The 20,491-nt window shown below is 40.6% G+C and overlaps 1 protein-coding gene across 7 annotated transcripts in view; it reads left to right on the top strand.

Annotated features, from left to right (window-relative positions):
• The window catches only part of LRBA (LPS responsive beige-like anchor protein), a 622,710-nt gene that overhangs the window by 564,911 nt on the left and 37,308 nt on the right, over positions 1-20,491 (top strand). For all 7 annotated transcript variants that reach the window (XM_036239773.1, XM_036239776.1, XM_036239775.1 and 4 more), the window contains 3 exons: positions 8,748-8,837; positions 13,147-13,324; positions 17,571-17,633. In XM_036239773.1, the coding sequence (XP_036095666.1) occupies positions 8,748-8,837; positions 13,147-13,324; positions 17,571-17,633 (331 nt within the window). The remainder of the gene's footprint in view (positions 1-8,747; positions 8,838-13,146; positions 13,325-17,570; positions 17,634-20,491) is intronic.

Here is a 20,491-nt window from a genome sequence, read left to right on the forward strand (position 1 = left end):
TTGGGCTTTTATGCTGTTTTATTTTATTTATTTAATATTTTTTCTTTATTGATTTATTTGAGAGAGAAAAAGAAAGGGAGAGGGAGAGAGAGACAGAAACATCAATGAGAGAGAACACTAATTGGCCGCCTCCTGCATGCCCCCCGCTGGGGATTGGGCCCACAACCTGGGCATTTGCCCTGACTGGGAATCGAATCAGCGACCTCTTGGTGCATGGGTCGATGCTCAACCAGTGAGCCACACTGGCTGGGCCCTTTTAATGCTGTTTTTAAAAATGTTTGTGCCTTTATTGCTCTGACTACTAGCAAGTAACTTTATATTTCATTTCATACATTAAAAGTTAGTCTGGAACCAACTCCAACATATAATGACTAAGTAGTCATTTGAGTAGTATACTTTTTCAATTTGCTGATAACAAAGCTAGATGTACCAGTGGCCCCAGATAGCACTGAGGATGGTCAACTAGAAGGTTGATTAGTAAACTTTGAGTGGAAACCTGTCAAATATCCAATAAGTTGTTCTCTAACTGAAGTTCAAGTGTACGAAGGGCGAGGGGTCACTGGCAGCCGTGATGCGGTGACACCTCACACAGGAGAAGCACTAGGTATTCGTAATGTGACTCGTGAGATGTTGAAATGCGAATTGATTCTGAAATCCAAATACGAGGTCTTCTTTGAATTTTTAAACATTTCTTGGTAAAGAGTGTCTCTAGAATCTTAAGACAGCTTTTCTTTTTGGTAACATCAGAAATTTTTAATATATTAATAAATGGCATGTTTTTTCTTAATAATTTTTTTTAGTTTTCCTATCCCAATTTTATAGTGCTTTTAGATGTAAACATATAGGGGATAAAATTCAGTTTCAGAGTGTGTGCCTAACAAAAGCAGTGTACGTGTGTGCTTATTTTAACTGCATCCACATGTTTAAGTTATTTCTCCCCCAAACCCATCTTAAAATAAAATTTTACAACTTTTTTGTTGGTTACTAAGTGTTGTATTCAGTTAAATTGTTTCCTCCTTTAGATTAAAAAGACTAGTTCAGAGAGACTAAAATAATCATTATTAAATTGAAGCCAAATACTACATTGTCACTAAGCCAAGTATGCTTTCCTTGACTTTTATTTCTTTTCTATATTTCTTTCTACCTTTCATTGAATCTAGTGTATGTATTTATATTCTGTCTATATATACTGTCTATTTCTCTGTATAGATCCATAAAATCATGCAAATATGCAATAGTTGGCACTGAAAACAATAGAATACACAGCTTGTTGAAAATCTCTTCATAATATTTCCATTTGGAAATCCATTAATAAATTCTCTAGGTAATATTTGAGATACTGTTTATAAAATATAAATAATGTGGTTTTACTGGAATGTCTTAAGGTATTTGCATAGTCTTTTTTATTACTATGTATTTCAACATCTGGAATGCTGCTTGGCGAATTTAGGTTTTATTATAGAAAGTAGTAACAGGCTATTTACAGAAATAATTGGGAATTGATGAATAAGAATGTTACATAATAAAGGAAGCTTTTTAGTAGAAATGTTTACTAGAATATTTTATTCAATGCTGGACTGCTCTGCAGTTATGGTAGAAGTTTTATCTCCTATCTGTGTCCCACTGAATTATATTGACTTGGATGGTCATTCATTCATTAAGTGCATTGGGCACCTACTATGTGTCAAGCCCCCAGCAGCACAGAAATACTCGGCAGTGTCAGGTCTCAAGGAGATTTCCAGGCTAGTTGATAAGACAGAAATGAAACCAGTATGTACAACGTTAGCTAAGTAGGTAGTAGGAGTCTGTGTGCATTGCTCGAAGAGCAGCATTGGGGAACGCAGCAGTCTGGGTGAGAGCAGGAAAGAGATTTCCCCAAGAATGAGAAGGGGGCAACCACACAGAGAAAGATAATAGGAAAAATGGGAAAATAAATGTTACATCTCCCATTATAGAGTATGAGAGGACTGTGGCAGGGGATGAGACTGGAAACAGAGACAGGAGCTAGGTTACTATATTACTCATCTTAATTGAATAGTTGGTAACATCTCTTAGATGCTTACTTAACCCCAGCCAGCCACTGTGTTAAGTCTTTTATGTATATGCTCTAATAGCAGAAGCTTACTGATGGCTTACAATGTGTCAAGAACTGTTCTGTTTTATATTATCTCATTTAATCTTTACAACCACCCAATAAAATACCCACTATTATTATCACCATTTTTAGATGAGAAAACTAAAGCATATGAGGTTGCCTAACTTGCCCAAAGTCACTCAGCTAATATCTGACCGAACCAGGATTTGAACTGAGGCTGTCTGAGTCCTGCCTACATACTTAACCCCATGGGTGGTGCCCTTGTGATAATGACTTTGGCTGGAAGGATCTTAACTAGAGAAGTTACACAATCAAATTTGCACCTTGTGTGTCTAGTTCAAAGAAAGATGAGGCTGCTAACTAATGTTTATATTTTTGGTCATTGTAGGATATTCTGTTCTCGGTGTAGTTTCTCAGGGTGGGGGTGGGGTGATTAACTGCTTAAAGGCAGGAACACTCTCTTATTTTCTTGTGGCCTAGACCGAGCGCCTTTAAGATGACTGGAGGCCAAGTGTGTTCATAATCATTGAAGTTAACTAGTGGGCACGGGGATTCATCCTGTTCCATAACAAAAATTTAAATTTTTAAAAGATAACACCTGGGACTAAAACTCTCCAGGCAAAGGAGAGTTCATTAAAACCAGTTTAGGCATTTGGTAGAGTTCATTTTGCTACCCTATTACCGATTCAACTTCCTAAACATTACACCTGCGTGTTTACTGTGATTTCAAACCTCCCTTTGAAATTTTCTGTTGCTCTATACAGAGGGCTAAAGCAAAAAGTGAAGAGAGAGTGATAAGCAAAGTTATTTGAAGGGCTTTTTCAAATCGCACACATTCCCCCGGGGTTTCTGACGTGGTCTTTAGGAATCACTGCTTTGGTGAGACACTGGGTGCTGTGCTGTCCCTCAGGTGCGTTGGCTGAAGGGGTGAGAATTACTGCCTTCAGTGACATCTTTCAGAGCTTCCCTGAAAGACTCCTGGTCTCTTTGTAATAATAGCTCTAAGCTTTTGCATATCACTTCCCATCCTCCTTCCTCCCCATTTTGTACTCAAGAACTGAGCTCACCTCTCAAGCTTGGTTTCTTCCAGTAGGATCCTAGCTGAGACATAAGGGTCTGGGCGAGCTTATGTAACAGGCACTTGGTAAGCTTTTTTGTTGTGTGAATATTAAGTGCAAGGTACCGTTCTACCTGCTGCACACCACCGCAGTATATGTTATGCTGACCCTTATGTCTAGTTGCAGAGACAGACTAGTAATCTTTTGAAAGTTAAATTACAAGGAGGTCTGAATCAAGCGTATAATCAGCAGGATGAACAGGCTGTAACATTTGGGAAGTGTTCACCAATAAGGTTGGACTCAAGCAGGATTTTCTAGAGATGAGAAGGTTTTAACAAATTAAAGATGAGGTGACCATTCCAGGAAGGGCAGTTGCATGAGAGAGAACAGAAGGTAGAAAGGGTTGGTTACATTTGTGGATGAAAACAAGCCTCACTGCGAAGGAATACTGAAAGGGAGCTGGATGAAGGAGTGGAGTCGGAGAGGTAGGAAGACCTTCAATGCCGGGCATTGAGTCTTTATCTTTTAAGTGCTGGGGATCAAGTGAAGACATTTGATCAAGAGTTTGGGCCAATTCAGTTTACACTGAAGGAGGAAGCTAAATGAAGAAAAACAGGAAAGAGACTATTGCAATACTCAGTACCTGAAATGATAAGGAACCTGAATTCAGAAAGGAGTGATGAATGTGAGAAACTTTGTAAGAGAAGTGATTGGGTCTGGCGGCTGATTGTATATGAGAGAAAGAGGTAGACTTTTAAAATGTCAGTAAGATTTACGCATACAAAAATGAAAAGAGGAGTCTAACCCTTGACTGCGTAATGCTGGGATAAAAGTAAATTTTTCAGATTTTAGATATGTGGGTTTTCGGTGTGCTGAGGCACCCACAGAGTTTATGTAGGCGGGCATCTGGCAGAAGTGTAGGTGGACACATCATAGAAATCGATGGTCCTCTGGTTTTGAATTTGGAATTCATTCAAACAGAAGTAAGGTTTAAAGTTATCACAGTAGAAGAAATTTTCAGGACAGAACATCTAGATTGCACAAATTGGAGCACTAAAAGAGACTCACAGTGATGAGTTCATTTATGGCCGAGAAAGAAAAAAATCAGCAAAAGACAGAGAGTAAAGGTTGGAATAAAGGAGCACCAGGCTGGTGTAAAGCCTTGGAAGACCTGGAAGAAGGAAGGTGGGCTAGGGGTGTTCGGAGTGGGGACTGCTTCAACGATCGAGCTGAATACAAATGCAGGGTAGTCTGAGAACAGTGAGACACATCTAGAATTATCAGTCGATAGGATGAAGTGTGATAATAGATTTGAGATTATAGTCATTGCCTTACAATCTTATTCCATACTTTCACATTTGAAAAAGCCTGTTCTATTGTATTTTTATCACCAACAACTCAGAGGTTAGTGAAGAAATAAAGTATTTGTGTCTAAGAATTCTATAATCTTTTTAGATGTCTTGAGGACTTGGAAACAGACTTATTTTTAACCTATATGGGATAATTTAGCTTGTATTCTATCATGGAGTCGGAATAATCAGACCTTTATATTATGCGACCTGAAAAAGTCTTTTGCTCACAGAGGTTAACAATGTGCAAATCATATTAAAATGATAAGACTTCTTTTTAAGTGTTAAAAAGAAGAGATTGGTATTTTTGAAAATGTTCTCATATTTCAAAACAATGTTAAGTGCAAGGCAGGATATATAGTACTACAACCAGTTACATTACATTTATGTCTGTAACAGATTTATTTACAGTAATGTCTGTGTTCTTAGTTTCTTTATAGTAGTTGGCATTATTGGCCAGTCTGTCACTGTCATCATTGGTTTCTGTGTCACCCCATCTTGCTCCCCACCCCCAGGTCTCCCTCTGTCTTCTTTGTTACTTCTTCATGTCATACCCTACATCTGAGTTTCCCAAGGTTCAGCTCTAGGTCCTTGTGTGTGTCTCTTGTATTTTCTTCCTGGACCTTAACCAGTGGGTTTTGACCTGTGCTCCAGAGCCTGAGAGTTCTCACAACTGTCCCAGGAGCTGCTGAGGAAGCTTATTAAAGCTTCTCCCACCTTCAAGTCCAACAGCCTTATCTCTACGTGTTTTATAGATTAGAGTTTCATGTAAGATTTCATTTTAAAAAGTCATTTCTGCTGCTTCAAATTACACACGTGTATATTCACAGTGAGAAAATAGGCCAAACCCCACTGACTGTAAGTTCTCCTGTGTGGATGACACCCATCAATCCCCTGACCTTCCTCTCAGCCAGCCGTGGGCTTTCTTTGTGCATCGGGTGTGAGCCTGGAGGGCGGGTGAGATGGGCTTCTCCTGCCGAACTGGCCCTCCCTCACAGCACCTGTGTTCCCACCCACCGCTGTGCGGCTCTCCACATGCAGGTGCAAGGGAAGGCCTCAGGTCTGTCTGTTCTTTTCCTCCTTGCTCAAAGTCATCAGTTCCTAGGACAGTTCCTTGTGTTTTAAGGTGCTCTCGGAACCTCCGCAGACCCTATCTCTGTTCATCACGTGAACTTCCGAAGCATTTCTTCCGTTCCTGTTCTAGCTGTGTGAAATGTAGGTCACACTGTACCCCACACCTAATAATACAGCATTTCACTGAGTGCTTTGTATGTGCTATGGACAGTGCTAAGCACTTTATTATTTTATTTAATTTTCCAAATGAGTCTATGAGCTAGGGGTTATTATCTCTATTTTATAGATGGGGAAACAGATTAGACTTCTTGTCCAGAGTCACACAGCAGATAAATGGCAAGGTCAGAATTAGCCCTCTGAACCTCCCAGCACCTTGGGCCAAGGGCAGAGGCTGTCTGTTCCCCTCCCTTTCATGGGGGGAGGCATGTGGGCTGTTGGGCAGGGACCACCGAAGGCAGTGGTCAAGGAAAGGGGCACTGGCTCTGCCGACTGCTCTCACCAAGACTGAAGGCTCACCGTTGACTCAGCCCAGAATCGATGTATCATAAAATAATAGTGCTTCAGTTCTTTAATTGTGACTACTTCTAGGCTTCAAGTTGCCATTTTGTTGTATTTTTTCTTCCTCAACCTCAAGATTGTCCTTGATGTTGATCATAAACTAATTTTTTTCCATCAAAAAAAACCCAGAACAACGCTTTAGATGCAGTTCTGATATGGTCATAGCCTCTACTGGCTCCTTTTCTTGTTTCTAAAGTCTGGGGCCTGCCTTATCTCCCACTGTGTAAAACCAGCCCTTGCCTGGCCACCCTGCTCTACTGGCTGCTGAACAAACTCTGTTCATTATAATAGTGATAGTGTTGATCATAGACATACCTCATTCATTCATTCATTCATTCATTCGATTGTAAGCTCGTGTTTTCTTGTGCTCAGTCTTATCCCTAGGCCCTGCCCTAGGACCTAACATACAGAGAAAGGATAGCTTAAGGATTGAGAGTATGAGATAGAAAATCAAGCTACCTGGGGCCAGTTTGGGGCCTGCCACTTAATTACTGTGTGACCTTGGACGAGACATGTAAGTTCTTTGTGCATTATTTTTCTATAAAATTGATGTAGCAAAGTACTCACATCATACAGTTGAAAGATGATATGATATGATTGTAAACCACTTAGAAAATGTCCTGGCAAATATTAAGTACTAAAAAGTATTCATTATTGTTGTTAGTAGCCTTTGATGAGTATTCGTTGACTGCGTATTGAGGGTCTAATCAGTACTAAGCACTCTGCTCTGTTTTTTTGTTTGTTTTGTTAATATTCACCTGAGGATATATATTTTTCCATTGATTTTTAAGATAGAATGGAAGGGGGGGTGGAGGTTGGGCGAGAGACACCAATGTGAGAGAGACGCATCTATTGGTTGCCTCCTGCACAACCCTAACCAGGGTTGGGGATTGAACCTGCAACCCAGGTACTTGCCCTTGACCAGGAATCAAACTCTCGACTCTTTGGTCCAAGGGCCAGTGCTCTAACCGCTGAGCCAAACTGGCCAGGACACTGCTATGTTTTTACGTATGTATCATTTAATCCTTATGTAACACTGTAAGGTGGGTACTGTTAATACCCACATTTTACAGGAGAGAAGACGGAAAGTGAGACAAGTTAAATAACTTCCCATGGATCACACAGCTTATAAGTGGTATGCATTTGGGATTTGCACAGGTCTGATTGACTTCAAACCCCAGGCTGCTCCGCCATACCCCTCAGCTTTCACAGGGTGCTTCCCAGTCTTTCCTGCCCAAGCAAGTCAGAGAGCGTACCTTGAACTTGCCGGACTGACTGCATCAAGTTATTATTCAAGCATCCAGTGCATTTGCTCTGCTTCCTATATTAGGAATACATTCTTCCAGCATTGAGACCGTTCACCACTATGTACATAGTTGGCGATCATTAAATGCATAAATGAATGAATTGCTCATTGCTTCCTACAAGGTCATTGTAAAGGGTTACTAGTGTTCTCATCAAATATAAAAAGGAAATTAAGGCTGGATAATGATTGTTTTCTTGTTTATGATTTATTAATTGCCTGCAGTCCTGCAGAGCATATAAAAATTGAAGACATGTTTCCTTAGGGGTTAAAAAAATTACATGATGAACATATATTCTGTTATGAATTTGAGAGGTTTTCTTCATCCTGTTAGCCTGGAAGTTAAGAACAGTGACTATCGTGGAGGTGTAAAAGTAGTCTTTATGTATCTTTGCTTCCTTCCTTCTCTCCCCTCACACGTACTGTAGAATTTATTCATTCAGCCACTTTAGGGATCCAACAGTGAAGAAGATACATCAGGTCCTTGCTCTCAGGGCTCTTGCATTTTAGTGGGAGGGAACAAACATGAACAAGGAAGCAAATAAAATAATTACAGATAGCGACAGCATGTGGCATTTAGTTGTTTCCCATAGTAGGGGAGTCATTGGTGTTTGGGAAGTAAGCATTTGTGTGAGGTGTGCAGGAGGAGCTACAGAGGGGATGCCTGCACAGGGTGCGTACACACAGCTTTCGGAAAGGGCACACACAACACACATGTTTCTTATGTTTAGTTAGTCTCTGGTTTAGCCATCTCATGCTTGGATGCAACATATGGCTTTTACTTTGTTGTTTAGCCACCTAGGTTCAAAGAGACTGTCAACAATAATGCTCTTCCTAGGGCAAAACTAATAGCATTGAGCCAGTCTCACAGGTGCTCTGTTTCTTTCTTCCTCCTCTCTACGTCCCAGGACGAAACAGGGCCTAGAATCAAAGCAGTGGTGGGTTTTCTCCATACCTGTAAGAGATTAGCTTTAGTCATCAGGGATGATGCAAGCAGGAAAAAAAATGCAAGAAAACAGAAATGAAGCCAAAAAGGACAATTTTTGATTGTAATAGCTGGTTTCTGTTTCGTATCACTGAGTGAAATGAGAAAGTTGTGCAGGGTTTTGTAGGAACAGCTTCCACAGTACGACAGGATGACCTCACCCTCCATGCCCTGGCCAGGTGCTCAGCCCCACTGTGGAAAACAAAGTTGATTTTCAATGTGAAACAAGCCAGAAGTGTGGAATGACATTTTCAGGTGACAGTTGTGGTTCTATTGCCTGTAATTAACACCTCTTAACCCTCAAACTTGCCCATGCCTTTTTCAGGCTGTTGAAGCTCAAATCCGAAGCTTTGGACAGACGCCTTCGCAGCTACTCATAGAGCCCCACCCTCCCCGAGGGTCCGCCATGCACGTGGTAAGCGCTGCTTTCACTCTCCTCACTTCTTGCCTCTGAGACCAGCCTGACATTCATACCGGCCTTGCGTTGTGTTTGAGATTCTCCACCACGCCTGGGCCTGTTCTCATGCAGTGCTCGTTAACCTGCCAGCAACCAGCCAGCAAGTCCGCGTGCTGCCCAGGAGTCTTCGGGAGGCAGACGCTGCAGCGTCTGGTGCTTCCTCAGCTCAGGTTTTGTGTTACAGAATTAAAAGGTCTGTGTCGTAAGGTAGCCTCACTGCAGGATAAAGACTCAGACGTAGGGGTGGTTTGTTTTCTGGCTTGATCCTATGAGTTTCAAGACTCGTTTTGTTGCTTATATTCTTTATGTCCCAATATGTTTTCCAGTTTGGGGATTTTAAAACGAACCCTATCATGGAAGATATTGTTGCTGAGAGTCAGGGACCTCAGGGAGAAAAAAAGGATGGTTTGGTGTACGCAACCACCCAAAGCTTAGTGGCGTGAACAGGGATTTGTATTTCTCGTGATTCTGAGGCATTTCTTCTGCTCTGCTCACCCTGGCTCCCTCACACACTGCTGCAGGGCAGGCTCAGACGTCAGGGCCTCTCTTTTCATGGAGTCTTTCAGCCTCGAGGACTTAGCCCTGGCCACCCCGTGGAGGAGCAGGCTGGAGCAGAACACCTTGCCAGACTTGCTGGAGCTCACCTTGGAATTCATGCAGCATCAGTATGCCACTTTCTACTGGCCAGAGCTAGTCGGAGGCCAACCCAGAATCAGGAGCAGGGAAATAGACTCAGTCTGCAAAAGAATGTGGCCATTCTCCTTTTAGAGTTTCTGAAATTTCAGGGGTTAAATTTCTCAGATTAAAAAAGATAATGTCTGTAAAGAACAGACTATGGGTGTTATATTTTTTTCTTGAATTGTCCCTCAATAAAACAGGTTGCTCGTTACTGTTTTAAATTAAGACTAGGAACTATACAATCTGTTTCCGTACATATAACGAATAATTTGAGATAGAATGACTCCATGTTGTAGCAGCATTTTGACAGATACTGGGAAGGAGGGAGAGAGCAGCAGCCCAGAGGGTAGAGAGAGGTCGGTCCTTTCCACCTCTGGTTCTGTACAGTTTTTCTTTCTCTTCCCACTTCACCGTCTTTGTGTCCTTTTCCCTTTTACCCTCTTTGTCGTCATCTTTCTTCTTCCGAGCCTTTTTTACCTTTTTTTCTAGTCATATGAATTGGCCATCACAATAAACAAGCATTTAAAAAATTATTTGCATTATCTTTTCCAAGTGATTTTAAATGGGTGAAAGCAGATTTAAATGAACATACAGGATAACTTTAGTGAGCAGAAGACTACACAAAAAGCGAACATTTAGCAAGAACAATGAAAGATAATGCCATAAAAATAGTAATAAAAATAGTAAGAATGATTTATGTTCGGGGTTTGGAATTAGTTTTAGTAATAGCTTGTCAGTGAGACTCCGGCTGTGGTGCTGGCTGATGGAAGCACCTCTGCTGGTCCATTGACTTTCTGCCTGGGTCACTGCACAGCCCTGGTCACTGGGGCAACCCAGGTTCCTGCTGCCAAGCCTCCCTCCCTGGCAAAAGGATTACTGGTTCATCGGGGCAGATCAGCTTTCCTGGCCCTCGGGCGGGAAGGCACATGTTCATGTGAGGATGGAAGACTGTCTCTCCCATCAGCTTTATCCCTCTGAACTGAAAACCTGAACTCCTTTTCAGACATGTGCAAATTGTTTCATCTTACACATATGTGGGTGGGAAAGAAAGGTGTCTCAGAAAGAAACCAGAGTTGTCAACAGTGTGTACACTTAATCTGGGAAAACTGAATGAAATTTGCCTCGTAGTTTCCTACTTCTGCCTCGGACTTGGCTCATGGAGACGTGGGGACTAGATGAGGGTCCGTTTCTGTCATCCTGTTTCACCAGTCAGTGGCCCTGCTCATCCGCAGCCGCTGCTGTCGCGGTAGACGCGCCCCGTTCGCCGGGGTGCTGCTGCTGGTGTGCTCACTCCATCCCGTCAGCCAAAGGCACGGTGGCACTTCCGAGAGCCTCCTGCTGCTCGCTGCACGGGGAGCCCCGTGGGGTCCGCTCGCATGGGGTGCGGGGGCAGTTCCCCACCTGGTGTCCGGGCTCTGGGGGTGGCTCGTCCTTACCATGTGGCTAAGAGTTGCCACTAGAATCACTATGTAAACAAGACATTCTTTCTGCACATTAGAGATTTTTCTGTTTTTTTAAGAGTATAAACATTGGAATTACTTGACTTGAGTCTAATTGTATTTATAGTATGAGCTGTTGAGCTCAAAATATGTACCAACTGCGTTGCAGTGAGGCTTTATGGTGTGTGTTGTACTCTGATTTTCTCAGTCTGTAAATTGACTTGAGTAAGTATTATTTTAAAAATTGCATACTTGAAAAATAAAGCTCGGTAGTCTGAAAGGACGTCCATTTCCTTTTCCTAGGACTTCTTCAAAGCTAACTTAGATTTTGTTTGGTGTTGCTCATTGTTTCTCATTTTTCCCAATTTCCCAGAATTCCTTAAAACTGTAAAAAGGTCCTTTTATGACAAAGATTACTTACTGATATCAGAGGTTTAAAAATGAAAGGCACAAATGTTTATTGTTTTTACTGCCATTCAGATGAGTGCCCCCATCAGCCATCAGTGCACCCCAAAACACAAGCACACACACACACAACCACGCACAATATAGCAGAAATTAAAGCCACCTCGTGCTGCGTTAAGTGCATGAGCCATAATATACACCAGGTGTAGTAATTAGCAGGCACACGAAGGCTGCCTATTTGTCTGGTTTTGCTGCTGTTGCTGTATCCCCCTGTGTTTTCACACCATCAGATAGTTGGATTTAATTGAGGCCACATCAGATGAGGCATTACTGACACCTTTAATTGAATGAGCATCCAGGGAGGATTAACTCATAATATTGATTGGCTTTTAGCCACTTGCTCAGAAGGGTGTCTGGGTAGCTTATTAGTTGCCTTTATTTACACCTTTATGCAAAGAGTGCAAATAGGAATTCTTAGTGCAATATGTTTTTCTAAGTACTCTTAATAACTTTTTTAAAAGGACTGATAATAAAAATGCAAATGTATTTAATTTTTTATTAGCAGTTCTGAATAAATACGTGTTAAATACATGTGCTCACACACATTTACATATACCTGGTGTTTTGAAATATGGCGGCAGGAAAGCAGCCAGAAGCACTTCATCAAAGTGTTTCGGTTCTGAATGATACTAATCAGCTATTAGAAAATGGACGCGGTGGAAGAGAATTGCTGAAAATGTACAGTGCAATTACTGCATGTAGCCTGCTCCACGGAGTATAAATAAAGCCAGTAAATCAGAGTGGGGTTATATATGTCTTGGATTATGACATACGGGTTGTAGAAATGTTCTAAATCCTTAGTAGTCTTCAAGATTTATTTCATTGCTAGTTATTAGAACAGACAGTGTTTTATGTAACATTTTTAATCACTTTCTGTTTTTTGAAAGAGAAATCAAAGGTCTTGAGTTTTAGTTTTTTACCCAGAGGGATGAGGGACATCTCTGTATTGCTCTTTATTCTTGGCTACGGCAGAAAACAGTGGCATTTGCATTATAATAGGGCAGCGTTTATGACTTGGTGCACTATATAAATATATTGTTTTTACAAGTACATTTAATTATGCATTGCTTTGAAACACCTTTATAATTAAGTTTGTGTATTCCATTCATAAGTTATTTCTCTGCTGAAATAATACATGAATATTGCATAACTATTGTTTATAAATATACTTGTTTTAATTATCTCTTTATTAGTTGTCAAAATCTTCATGCTAACTCAATATAATTTTTGATGATCTTTGGGAATTACTTTGGCTTGCTTTTGTGCCTGTTGCCTGTTCTCATGCTTTTTTATTTATTTATTTCTACTTGACACCTAATAGCAATCGGAATGGTTTAACATGATCCCCAATACTTTGCCTGTTTAGAATCTAAATCAAATCATTCTTGTAGTTCTTCGTGGGAGTGGGGTAGGGAAGGGAGCCCATAAAGTTGATTGATTTTTAAAGTGTTTCTGTTAATGTATTCTCCGTCAATCACCAAAAATTCAGCTGATGACGCACATGAGAACACGCAAGCCCTCGGTGCTGTTTCTATGGGCCTCTCTGCTCCCTGCGCCCGCACTTGCACCTGTGTCAATGCGGCCTTCTTCTTCTCCTGCACCCTCTCTCTCTCGTCTTTCTTTGTCTTTTCCTTCCTGTGTATTTGCGTCTTGTTGTGGCCACTCAGTAGTGTCTCCTCCTGCAGAGTCCACTGATGTTCACAGACCAGGCCCAGCAGGATGTCATCATGGTCCTGAAGTTCCCCTCCAACTCCCCTGTCACTCACGTGGCAGCCAACACCCAGCCTGGTTTGGCGACTCCTGCTGTGATCACAGTCACTGCTAACAGGCTGTTTGCTGTGAACAAGTGGCACAACCTTCCTGGTGAGTAAACAGGCATTGCTGTATAAGGCGTGGCAACTGGTGAGCTCTGGATAAAGTATCTGCTTACACGTATATCTCAGCAACTGAGCTTTCTAATTTTCAAGCATTAATCTGAATAAAAATGTTTAATAGTTTGAAAGGCTTAAAGAAGTCCCATATGAAACGTTAAAACAGACTGTTCTTTGGCATCTGGCGGTTTGTCTTTATTCTTAACGAAATAAATATTATTTCTAAGATAATAATTTATTATAATTATATTTTACATTATGTCCATAAATAGTATGTATTTATCACATGTTCCCCTTTTTTCCCCACTTACTCATTTATTCAGTATACACTTCTGATCGTCTGCTGTGTACCTTTTGGTGCATGATGTGATAGTGTTGTTGTGGATGATAGAAAAAAGAACACTTAAATTTTCTGCCTAAACACTGCAAACTCTTAAGTACATTCTCTTCTACCATTAAGTGCTGAGTAGTTATGGTAACTAACGGCAAGATACTGAAATAACCATTCGAACCATCAGAGTATAAAGAGACATGACAGCTCCTCTGGTCCAGTCCCACGCTTCACCCATGAAGACACTGAGCCCAGGAGCTCGCCTTGTTCAGTGTCACATGTGGCCAGGCCGTGGCAGGGCCAGGTTTGAGCCCAAAGTTTTCCGACACAGACTTTATGATCATCCCTCTGTGATTTATTGCCTCTCATTAGAGCAGGAATGTTGGGATCTGGATTTAGCACTGTTCTTTTTGGCCACGAGTTAGAAATTCTTTTTTTAAGAAGGAAAATCTTTTAAAGTCCTGGAGATTATAAGCCCCACCCCCACCCCCGTCATTGTTTTAGGTGGGAAGTTTTTAAAAATAGCTTTTAATAGTCTGTTAACTTGTCATTAAATCTGTGAAGTGTGCACAAAGCACTGCTCATTATAGTACCTGAAATGGTTGCAGAAATGTAAAGTTTTGAACAAGGGCCTCATGCCAAGTTAAATGGCAGTTTTTAGAATGGGACAGAATTGAACTGACATTCAGACAAAAATCAGGTGCACTGACTATGCTCAGTAAGGTTCCCATGATGAAGACTCTGTGTTGGTGTCAGAATTTATTGGATATAAGACATTTTTCTGGCCACTAGACATGAAATGAATGACAGCATTTGATTAAAGACTAGATTTCAGAAAAAGTGCATAAGGTAAAAATTGAGGCAGGTAGATATTGTCTCTATTATTAGGTCTTCTTACTCCTTTTTCTTCAAGTGAACTTACTTTACACAGGTAAATACTCATTCAAAGGATGTATTTTGGAACCAAAGATTGTAATTTGATTAACAGATGTGATTTTTGGATTCTCTAAATGGTGCTCATTAGAAGCACATGCTGGTGGTGTGTGTATCAGATACACTGGAGGGTCGGCCTGCTCTGTGTGCAGCTACCCTTAGAGCTTGGCAGGGCCACCAGGATGCTTGCACTGGTGGCTGTTTGTGGCAGCTCGGAGAACTTCTTCAGTTTACACAGTGGCACCCTATGTGGGGAGAAACCACTTTTCCTCTGCTGGAGAGGCCTGCCCACTCCTGCCCACGTCTATGTGTTAGCAGAGAGCTCGGTGGGAGCTGAGCTGGCTCAGCCAGAGCACTGCCAGGCCCACAGCTGGCCCGCAGTCTGCTGGGCACACCGGCTGAGCACTGAAGACCGAGCTCCTGACTCCCCTTTGGCGCAGGCCCCCTTCCTGACTGCAGAGCTTGCTCCCCTTGCTGCTCGCTGGTCAGGTGTCCTTCTCCCTGCTCCCAGGGTTTCTATGGCTGTGGGGCCAGCACCCTGTGCGGAAGTACTGCTCGCGGTGCATCCGCTGTGCCCAGCCCAGCCCTCCTTCCTGTAAGATGAGCTTGGGGAACTGCATATGTTTTGCCCATTTTTTTTCCTATAATTCTCCCGTGAGCCTTCTTTGTGCCTGTGCTTTGTGTCTCTCTTGGTTTCTGTCCCCACCCTCCGGCTTCACAGTATGACCCAGCAGCTCTTCACCAGATAAACACAAAGAATGGCAATGTGGTAATACGCAAGTGCTTAGCTTTCCACGGTGTGCTCTCCAGTTCTGAACTACACCTACACCTAAAGAAATTAAGCTTCCGTCTTATTAAATCTGTGCCTCATCTCAGGTATGTTTACATAAATTCGATCTTTCATCCTGTCCGGTGCTGCCTTCACCTGTCAGTGTGCCGTGATTTACAGTCAGTGTCAAAAATCCCTAACAGTTTTTCTTCAAAGAATATCGAATTATTTCATACTAATTTTTCTATTCAGATTCTGATTCTTTCCTGAGAGCCTGTGATTTCCACAGCTTGTTCATTAGATAGCTCCTGTCGTTCATTTCCGTCGTATCTGAATCCTGATTTAGAAAAGAAAGTCATCTTCACCCCTCCTCCTCATTTAACAGCCCTTGCAGAACCTCCAGGGAGGGAAAAGGAGCAGCTAACATTTATATTCTAGGTTCAGAATACTGTTCTGGTCACTTTACATGTACTCCCCTCAACAACCCTGGGATGTAGATTCTGTATTTAGGTTGAATCTTATGAAATTGCCATTTTTAATCAGTCAAGATGTCAGGTATTGATATTTCCTATGGTTTAACCTGATGAATCCATCCAACCCATTTTACAGATCAGGAAACAAACACAGAGACTGTATGACTTGCCCAAGGTCACACAAGCAGTCACTGGCAGAACTGGGGTTTGAGACATGACCAAAGATCGTTAACCTCCTAAACCTCTTTCACTGACAGTTTGCTTTTAATATTTCGATGAGCCCAGAATCTCAAGAAGTAGAGGTTTCTCCAGGTGTTAGTGTTGGTGGGCACTGATATTACTGGAAGTCAGTGGCCCTGTTGGGTAAATCAGAGTCTATGGTACATTTTCCCTGGTCGTTCCCTGTATGTGTCTTGTGATTTCGTTACTGGCAGAGCCAGTAATCAGCAAAGAGAACACCTTCAGTAAAAAAAAGAGTCATGATTTCCTTTCTTCAGCTATGTTAATTTCTTATAAACACTCAACTATAATCTTGAGTGCTGTTACTGGACTCGGTTATTTTATTTTCCGAACATCTTTGAAAAGTTGGTGTTTACTAACGGGGGAAATGGTGACATAATAAATTTAGAAACTAATGCACTCGTTGGAATGCACCCTGTTTTTATGTCCAGCCCCTCAAGGACAGTCAGAGATTTCCTAAAATCTGATGGTTTCAAGCAGAGCTCTGATACCAACCAAGCAGTTTAAATGCTTGAGTCTATAAAAGGCAGATACTGACCAGGACGAATGACTGAGTCATTGGGGGAAAATGATTTGGAAAATGGCCCAGAACTTAACTATCAGAATTATGAAGCTGAAAGCATCATCTATTCCAGCCCTTCATTTTTGGGTTTATGACTTGCCCAAGGTTGCATCGCTAGCCACCAGCAGTACACTTCTCTACCTAAGACCTCTGCCCTTCACAGGGAAACAGCCTACAGAATCTCTTCTCAATTACCAAATAAGCACGGCTGAGTCTTAGAACCATTTAAGAATTGAACAAACTATTCTTGGTGTGGATTGATTTTTGTTATGCATTTGCTTCCTAGGGTATTTTAAAATAGAAACCGTGGAAATATTAAATATTAATAAAACTTTTTTTTTAAAAAACCCTCAAACCTTTAGGAAAATATTTCAGTCAAATGCATTTAACTAAAACATTTATCTGCAGATAGCTTTCTTTATTTTTATTCAAACTTTCAATTGATTGATTTTAAGTGATGGATGAAACAGTAAATGTTCCCTGACGTCGAGCCTTCCCTTTCTCCATCATAAATTGACGTTCTGGTGGATCCTTTGTGTTGCAGCATTCAAAACTGCCTCTTAAAGAAGTAACGAAAAAATAGTATTTGCTACAGTCAGCAGATGGTTGTCACATTTTGTTTTCAGCGCACTTTACCACTTAATTTTGTTTTGTTGCAGCATCAGAGGATGCCAGTCAAGCATCTGCTGTAGCTTATGGCCCAGGACTGGAGCCACTGGGATGGCACAGGTTCAGAACAGCACTCATCTAAAATAAATGTTTAATAAGCTTGCCAGCAAAGCACCTGGATGTTTTTTCTTTAAATTTCATGAAACTGTATAATTTGAAGGTTGGAAACAGTTGTACCTAAGATTTGACTTGTGCATTTTTATGTAGCTTATATATGAAAAATAATGCTTTTCTTTTTTTAATATCTTTTGTGAATTCCAGCTCATCAAGGTGCTGTACAAGACCAGCCATACCAGCTGCCAGTGGAAATCGATCCTCTCATAGGTCTGTCACTTCCTTCTCTCTTTGCGATTCATTAAGCTCTGTATGGTGGCCCTGAAGTGTAGATTACAGTTGTTTTTCACTTGCTGGTTGCTGGGAATGGAATTTTCCTGATAAACCATTTGCATGCAAATTGGAATGCAATGAGCTGTGGCTATGCTGGTATTTCATCAACTCCCCCTCGTTGGTTTGCCTAATTTGAACAGGCCTAGGACGCGTGTCACTGAAAATTAATATGGATGCTGTAATAATGTGTGATTGAGAATGCGCATGAAGTACTGTCAGGATAATATTGGATCTTTTCATCACTCAGACTTGTTGATGAGCAGGAGCGAGGCACGTTATGATGAATTGGTGCACCAGTAATGTGATGGAGCTCCTTTGCTAGGGAAATTTTCATAATAACAGTGGGGTTCTTAGCAGTACTGTGCTGTGAAAAATAAAACTGTAGTGCCAGGGTTTCATCATTAAAGGAGATCAATCCTTTCTTCCTGGACCCTCTGTTCAGTCTGAGGGGATTAATGGGCAATTGCAGAGCAGTTTCAAAGTTGAAATATATTGCCTAGCCAATGGCAGTGTTAAGATATTCGTATTCATTTTCCTAGGGTCCTACAGCCCAATAAATTGACATTGGAGGTTAAATTTGTTCAGGGGGAAAGAAAAAGAAAAGGGAGGAGACCAGAAAGAGCCATTGGGATGAAATGAGTATTGGCAGCAGATGACTTAGAATACATACTCGCTGTTCTGCCTTTTGAGTAGGTCGGTTGAATTCTCTAGTTTTAGTACTTGTCATCTTCATGGGTGGGGACTGTAGATGTGGCCTCACTAAGAATTTAAGCCTACATATTGAAGATGCTATTCAATAACTTTTAGGACTAAAAAAAAAAATGTAATTGCATAGCGTAGGGGTGTGCTACTAGCATGGATGCTTGCTGGTGACTGTCAGGTTTTCCTGGCACAGATACATCTGTTAGAATTTAAAGTCTTTAAATAAAGCTTATAAGTAAACTGATTTAGTATTTTAAAATTCAAGTTATTCCCTCTGAGTATGTCACCTGTTTTGTGTTTAAAAACCATTGTTTCACTAGAGAGCTAAATGGCTATTTTCAGATAAACTATCAAAATGAACTACAAACCAAGTCGTTTATCATTTCCCCAAATATAAGCAGAAATCTAAGAAGTATCTCCCTATGTGTAAGATAAATATTACTCATTCCTAAATATTATTTTATTTTGAGTAGATATGATTTACCATATATTAAAAGTTAAATGCTCACTTTGGTAAAGTTTTAAAAGTCAGGAAAATAATAAAGCCCATTTGCTAAGTCACATAAAGCATTTTTTTCTGAAGTGTAGACTTATTGTTTGCCTTAAAACTTGGCAGTGAATATTCTATAGTATAAAGTCTTTAATAAAATGAGTTTAGCTATTATAACCCGTAGGATTGGGCATGGATAAACATTTTTGTTAAAGGATCAGATAGTGGATATTTCAGGCTTTGTAGGCAATAAGGTCTCAGACACAACAACTCAACTCTGCTGTTACAGCATAGAAGCAGCCATGTACAGTATGTAAACAAACAAGCATAACTGTGTTCTAATAAAACTTTATATAAAAAACAGACGCCTGTGGGCCATAGTTTTCTTCCGTGCTCTAGATCACTGGTCAACAGATGGTTTGCTTTTGCTTTTATATCTCCTAAAATAATTGTTTAAAACCATGTATCTTCCCACACATTTTTAAGTTGACATCTGAAAAGTTTTCATCACAAGTTTAAATAGCTGCACAATGTATAAAAATTTAAATATATCCAATGGAATTTAAAAATGAAAGAAAATTGGTACATTTTCTGTTTTTAAAAAATGCGTAAAAATCTCTAGTTGAAAATTTTACATTATTCCTTTTTCATTTTGAATTTATATTTTCATTTTACTTCCTCTACACAGTTCTAACTTTTGAAAATTGATTAAAATTTATGTTTTAATAAACATTAAGCAGAAAGAAACATTTATTAGAAGTACATATTTAATGAAGTGGCGCCTGTGTTCATGGATGAACATTGTTGCTGAATGAGACAGGATTGTCGACAGTTCTGTTTTTTTGATTTTTATAGATGGGAGCTCTGAGGAATGTCATTCATACAAGAAAATAAATGGGAAAGGAAAGAGTTTTGTTTTAATAATGTCACTCAAATCTTTGAGCTCTTTCTGGGTTATGTGAAAACATTCATATAGTGGTCTATTATTAAGAATTATTTTTATGGTCTATCATTCAACAGTCATTTTAACAATCTATCACTGAAACTTATTTTGAACGATCTATCAATTGACAGCCTGATTCGACCCTCCTTCCATTTGATTGAAAGCAGTGAATTTGCTGCCTAAGCATTCACTTCTCAGCATCACGTTAGTATTTTGAATTGTTCCTTTATTTGGCTCTCAAAGAATTTTTATACCTTGAGGTGAAGCACCAGGTAAGATTCTGGGTAGGAGAGAGATATGCCTTCATTTTATCCAGTAGGAGAAGAGCATGCGAAAGGGGAGGTGAGAAAGGAACACTCAGGAGAGTTCTCAGGCAAATCGGTTTCAGGCAGGAGAACATATGAGAGTTGAGGAACTAGAAATTGATTCCCTTAAAAACCATCTGTGCCTGTGTGTCCCTGGGGTAATCTTAAACCCCCAGGGGTCTGCACACCCCAGTTTGAAGACTGCTTCTCTAGACAAATATACCTAATTTTCATTAAATAAAAATACTTTCAATACTGAATCTCAAGAGGTTTACCAGAGAAAACAATTAGATAAAGGAAAGGCTGTTGTGAGATACGTAGGCTGTCTAGATTGGATGGATGGATGGATGGATGG

Source organism: Molossus molossus, unplaced genomic scaffold, assembly GCF_014108415.1.
Source record: "Molossus molossus isolate mMolMol1 unplaced genomic scaffold, mMolMol1.p scaffold_m16_p_4, whole genome shotgun sequence".
NCBI classification, from domain to species: domain Eukaryota; kingdom Metazoa; phylum Chordata; class Mammalia; order Chiroptera; family Molossidae; genus Molossus; species Molossus molossus.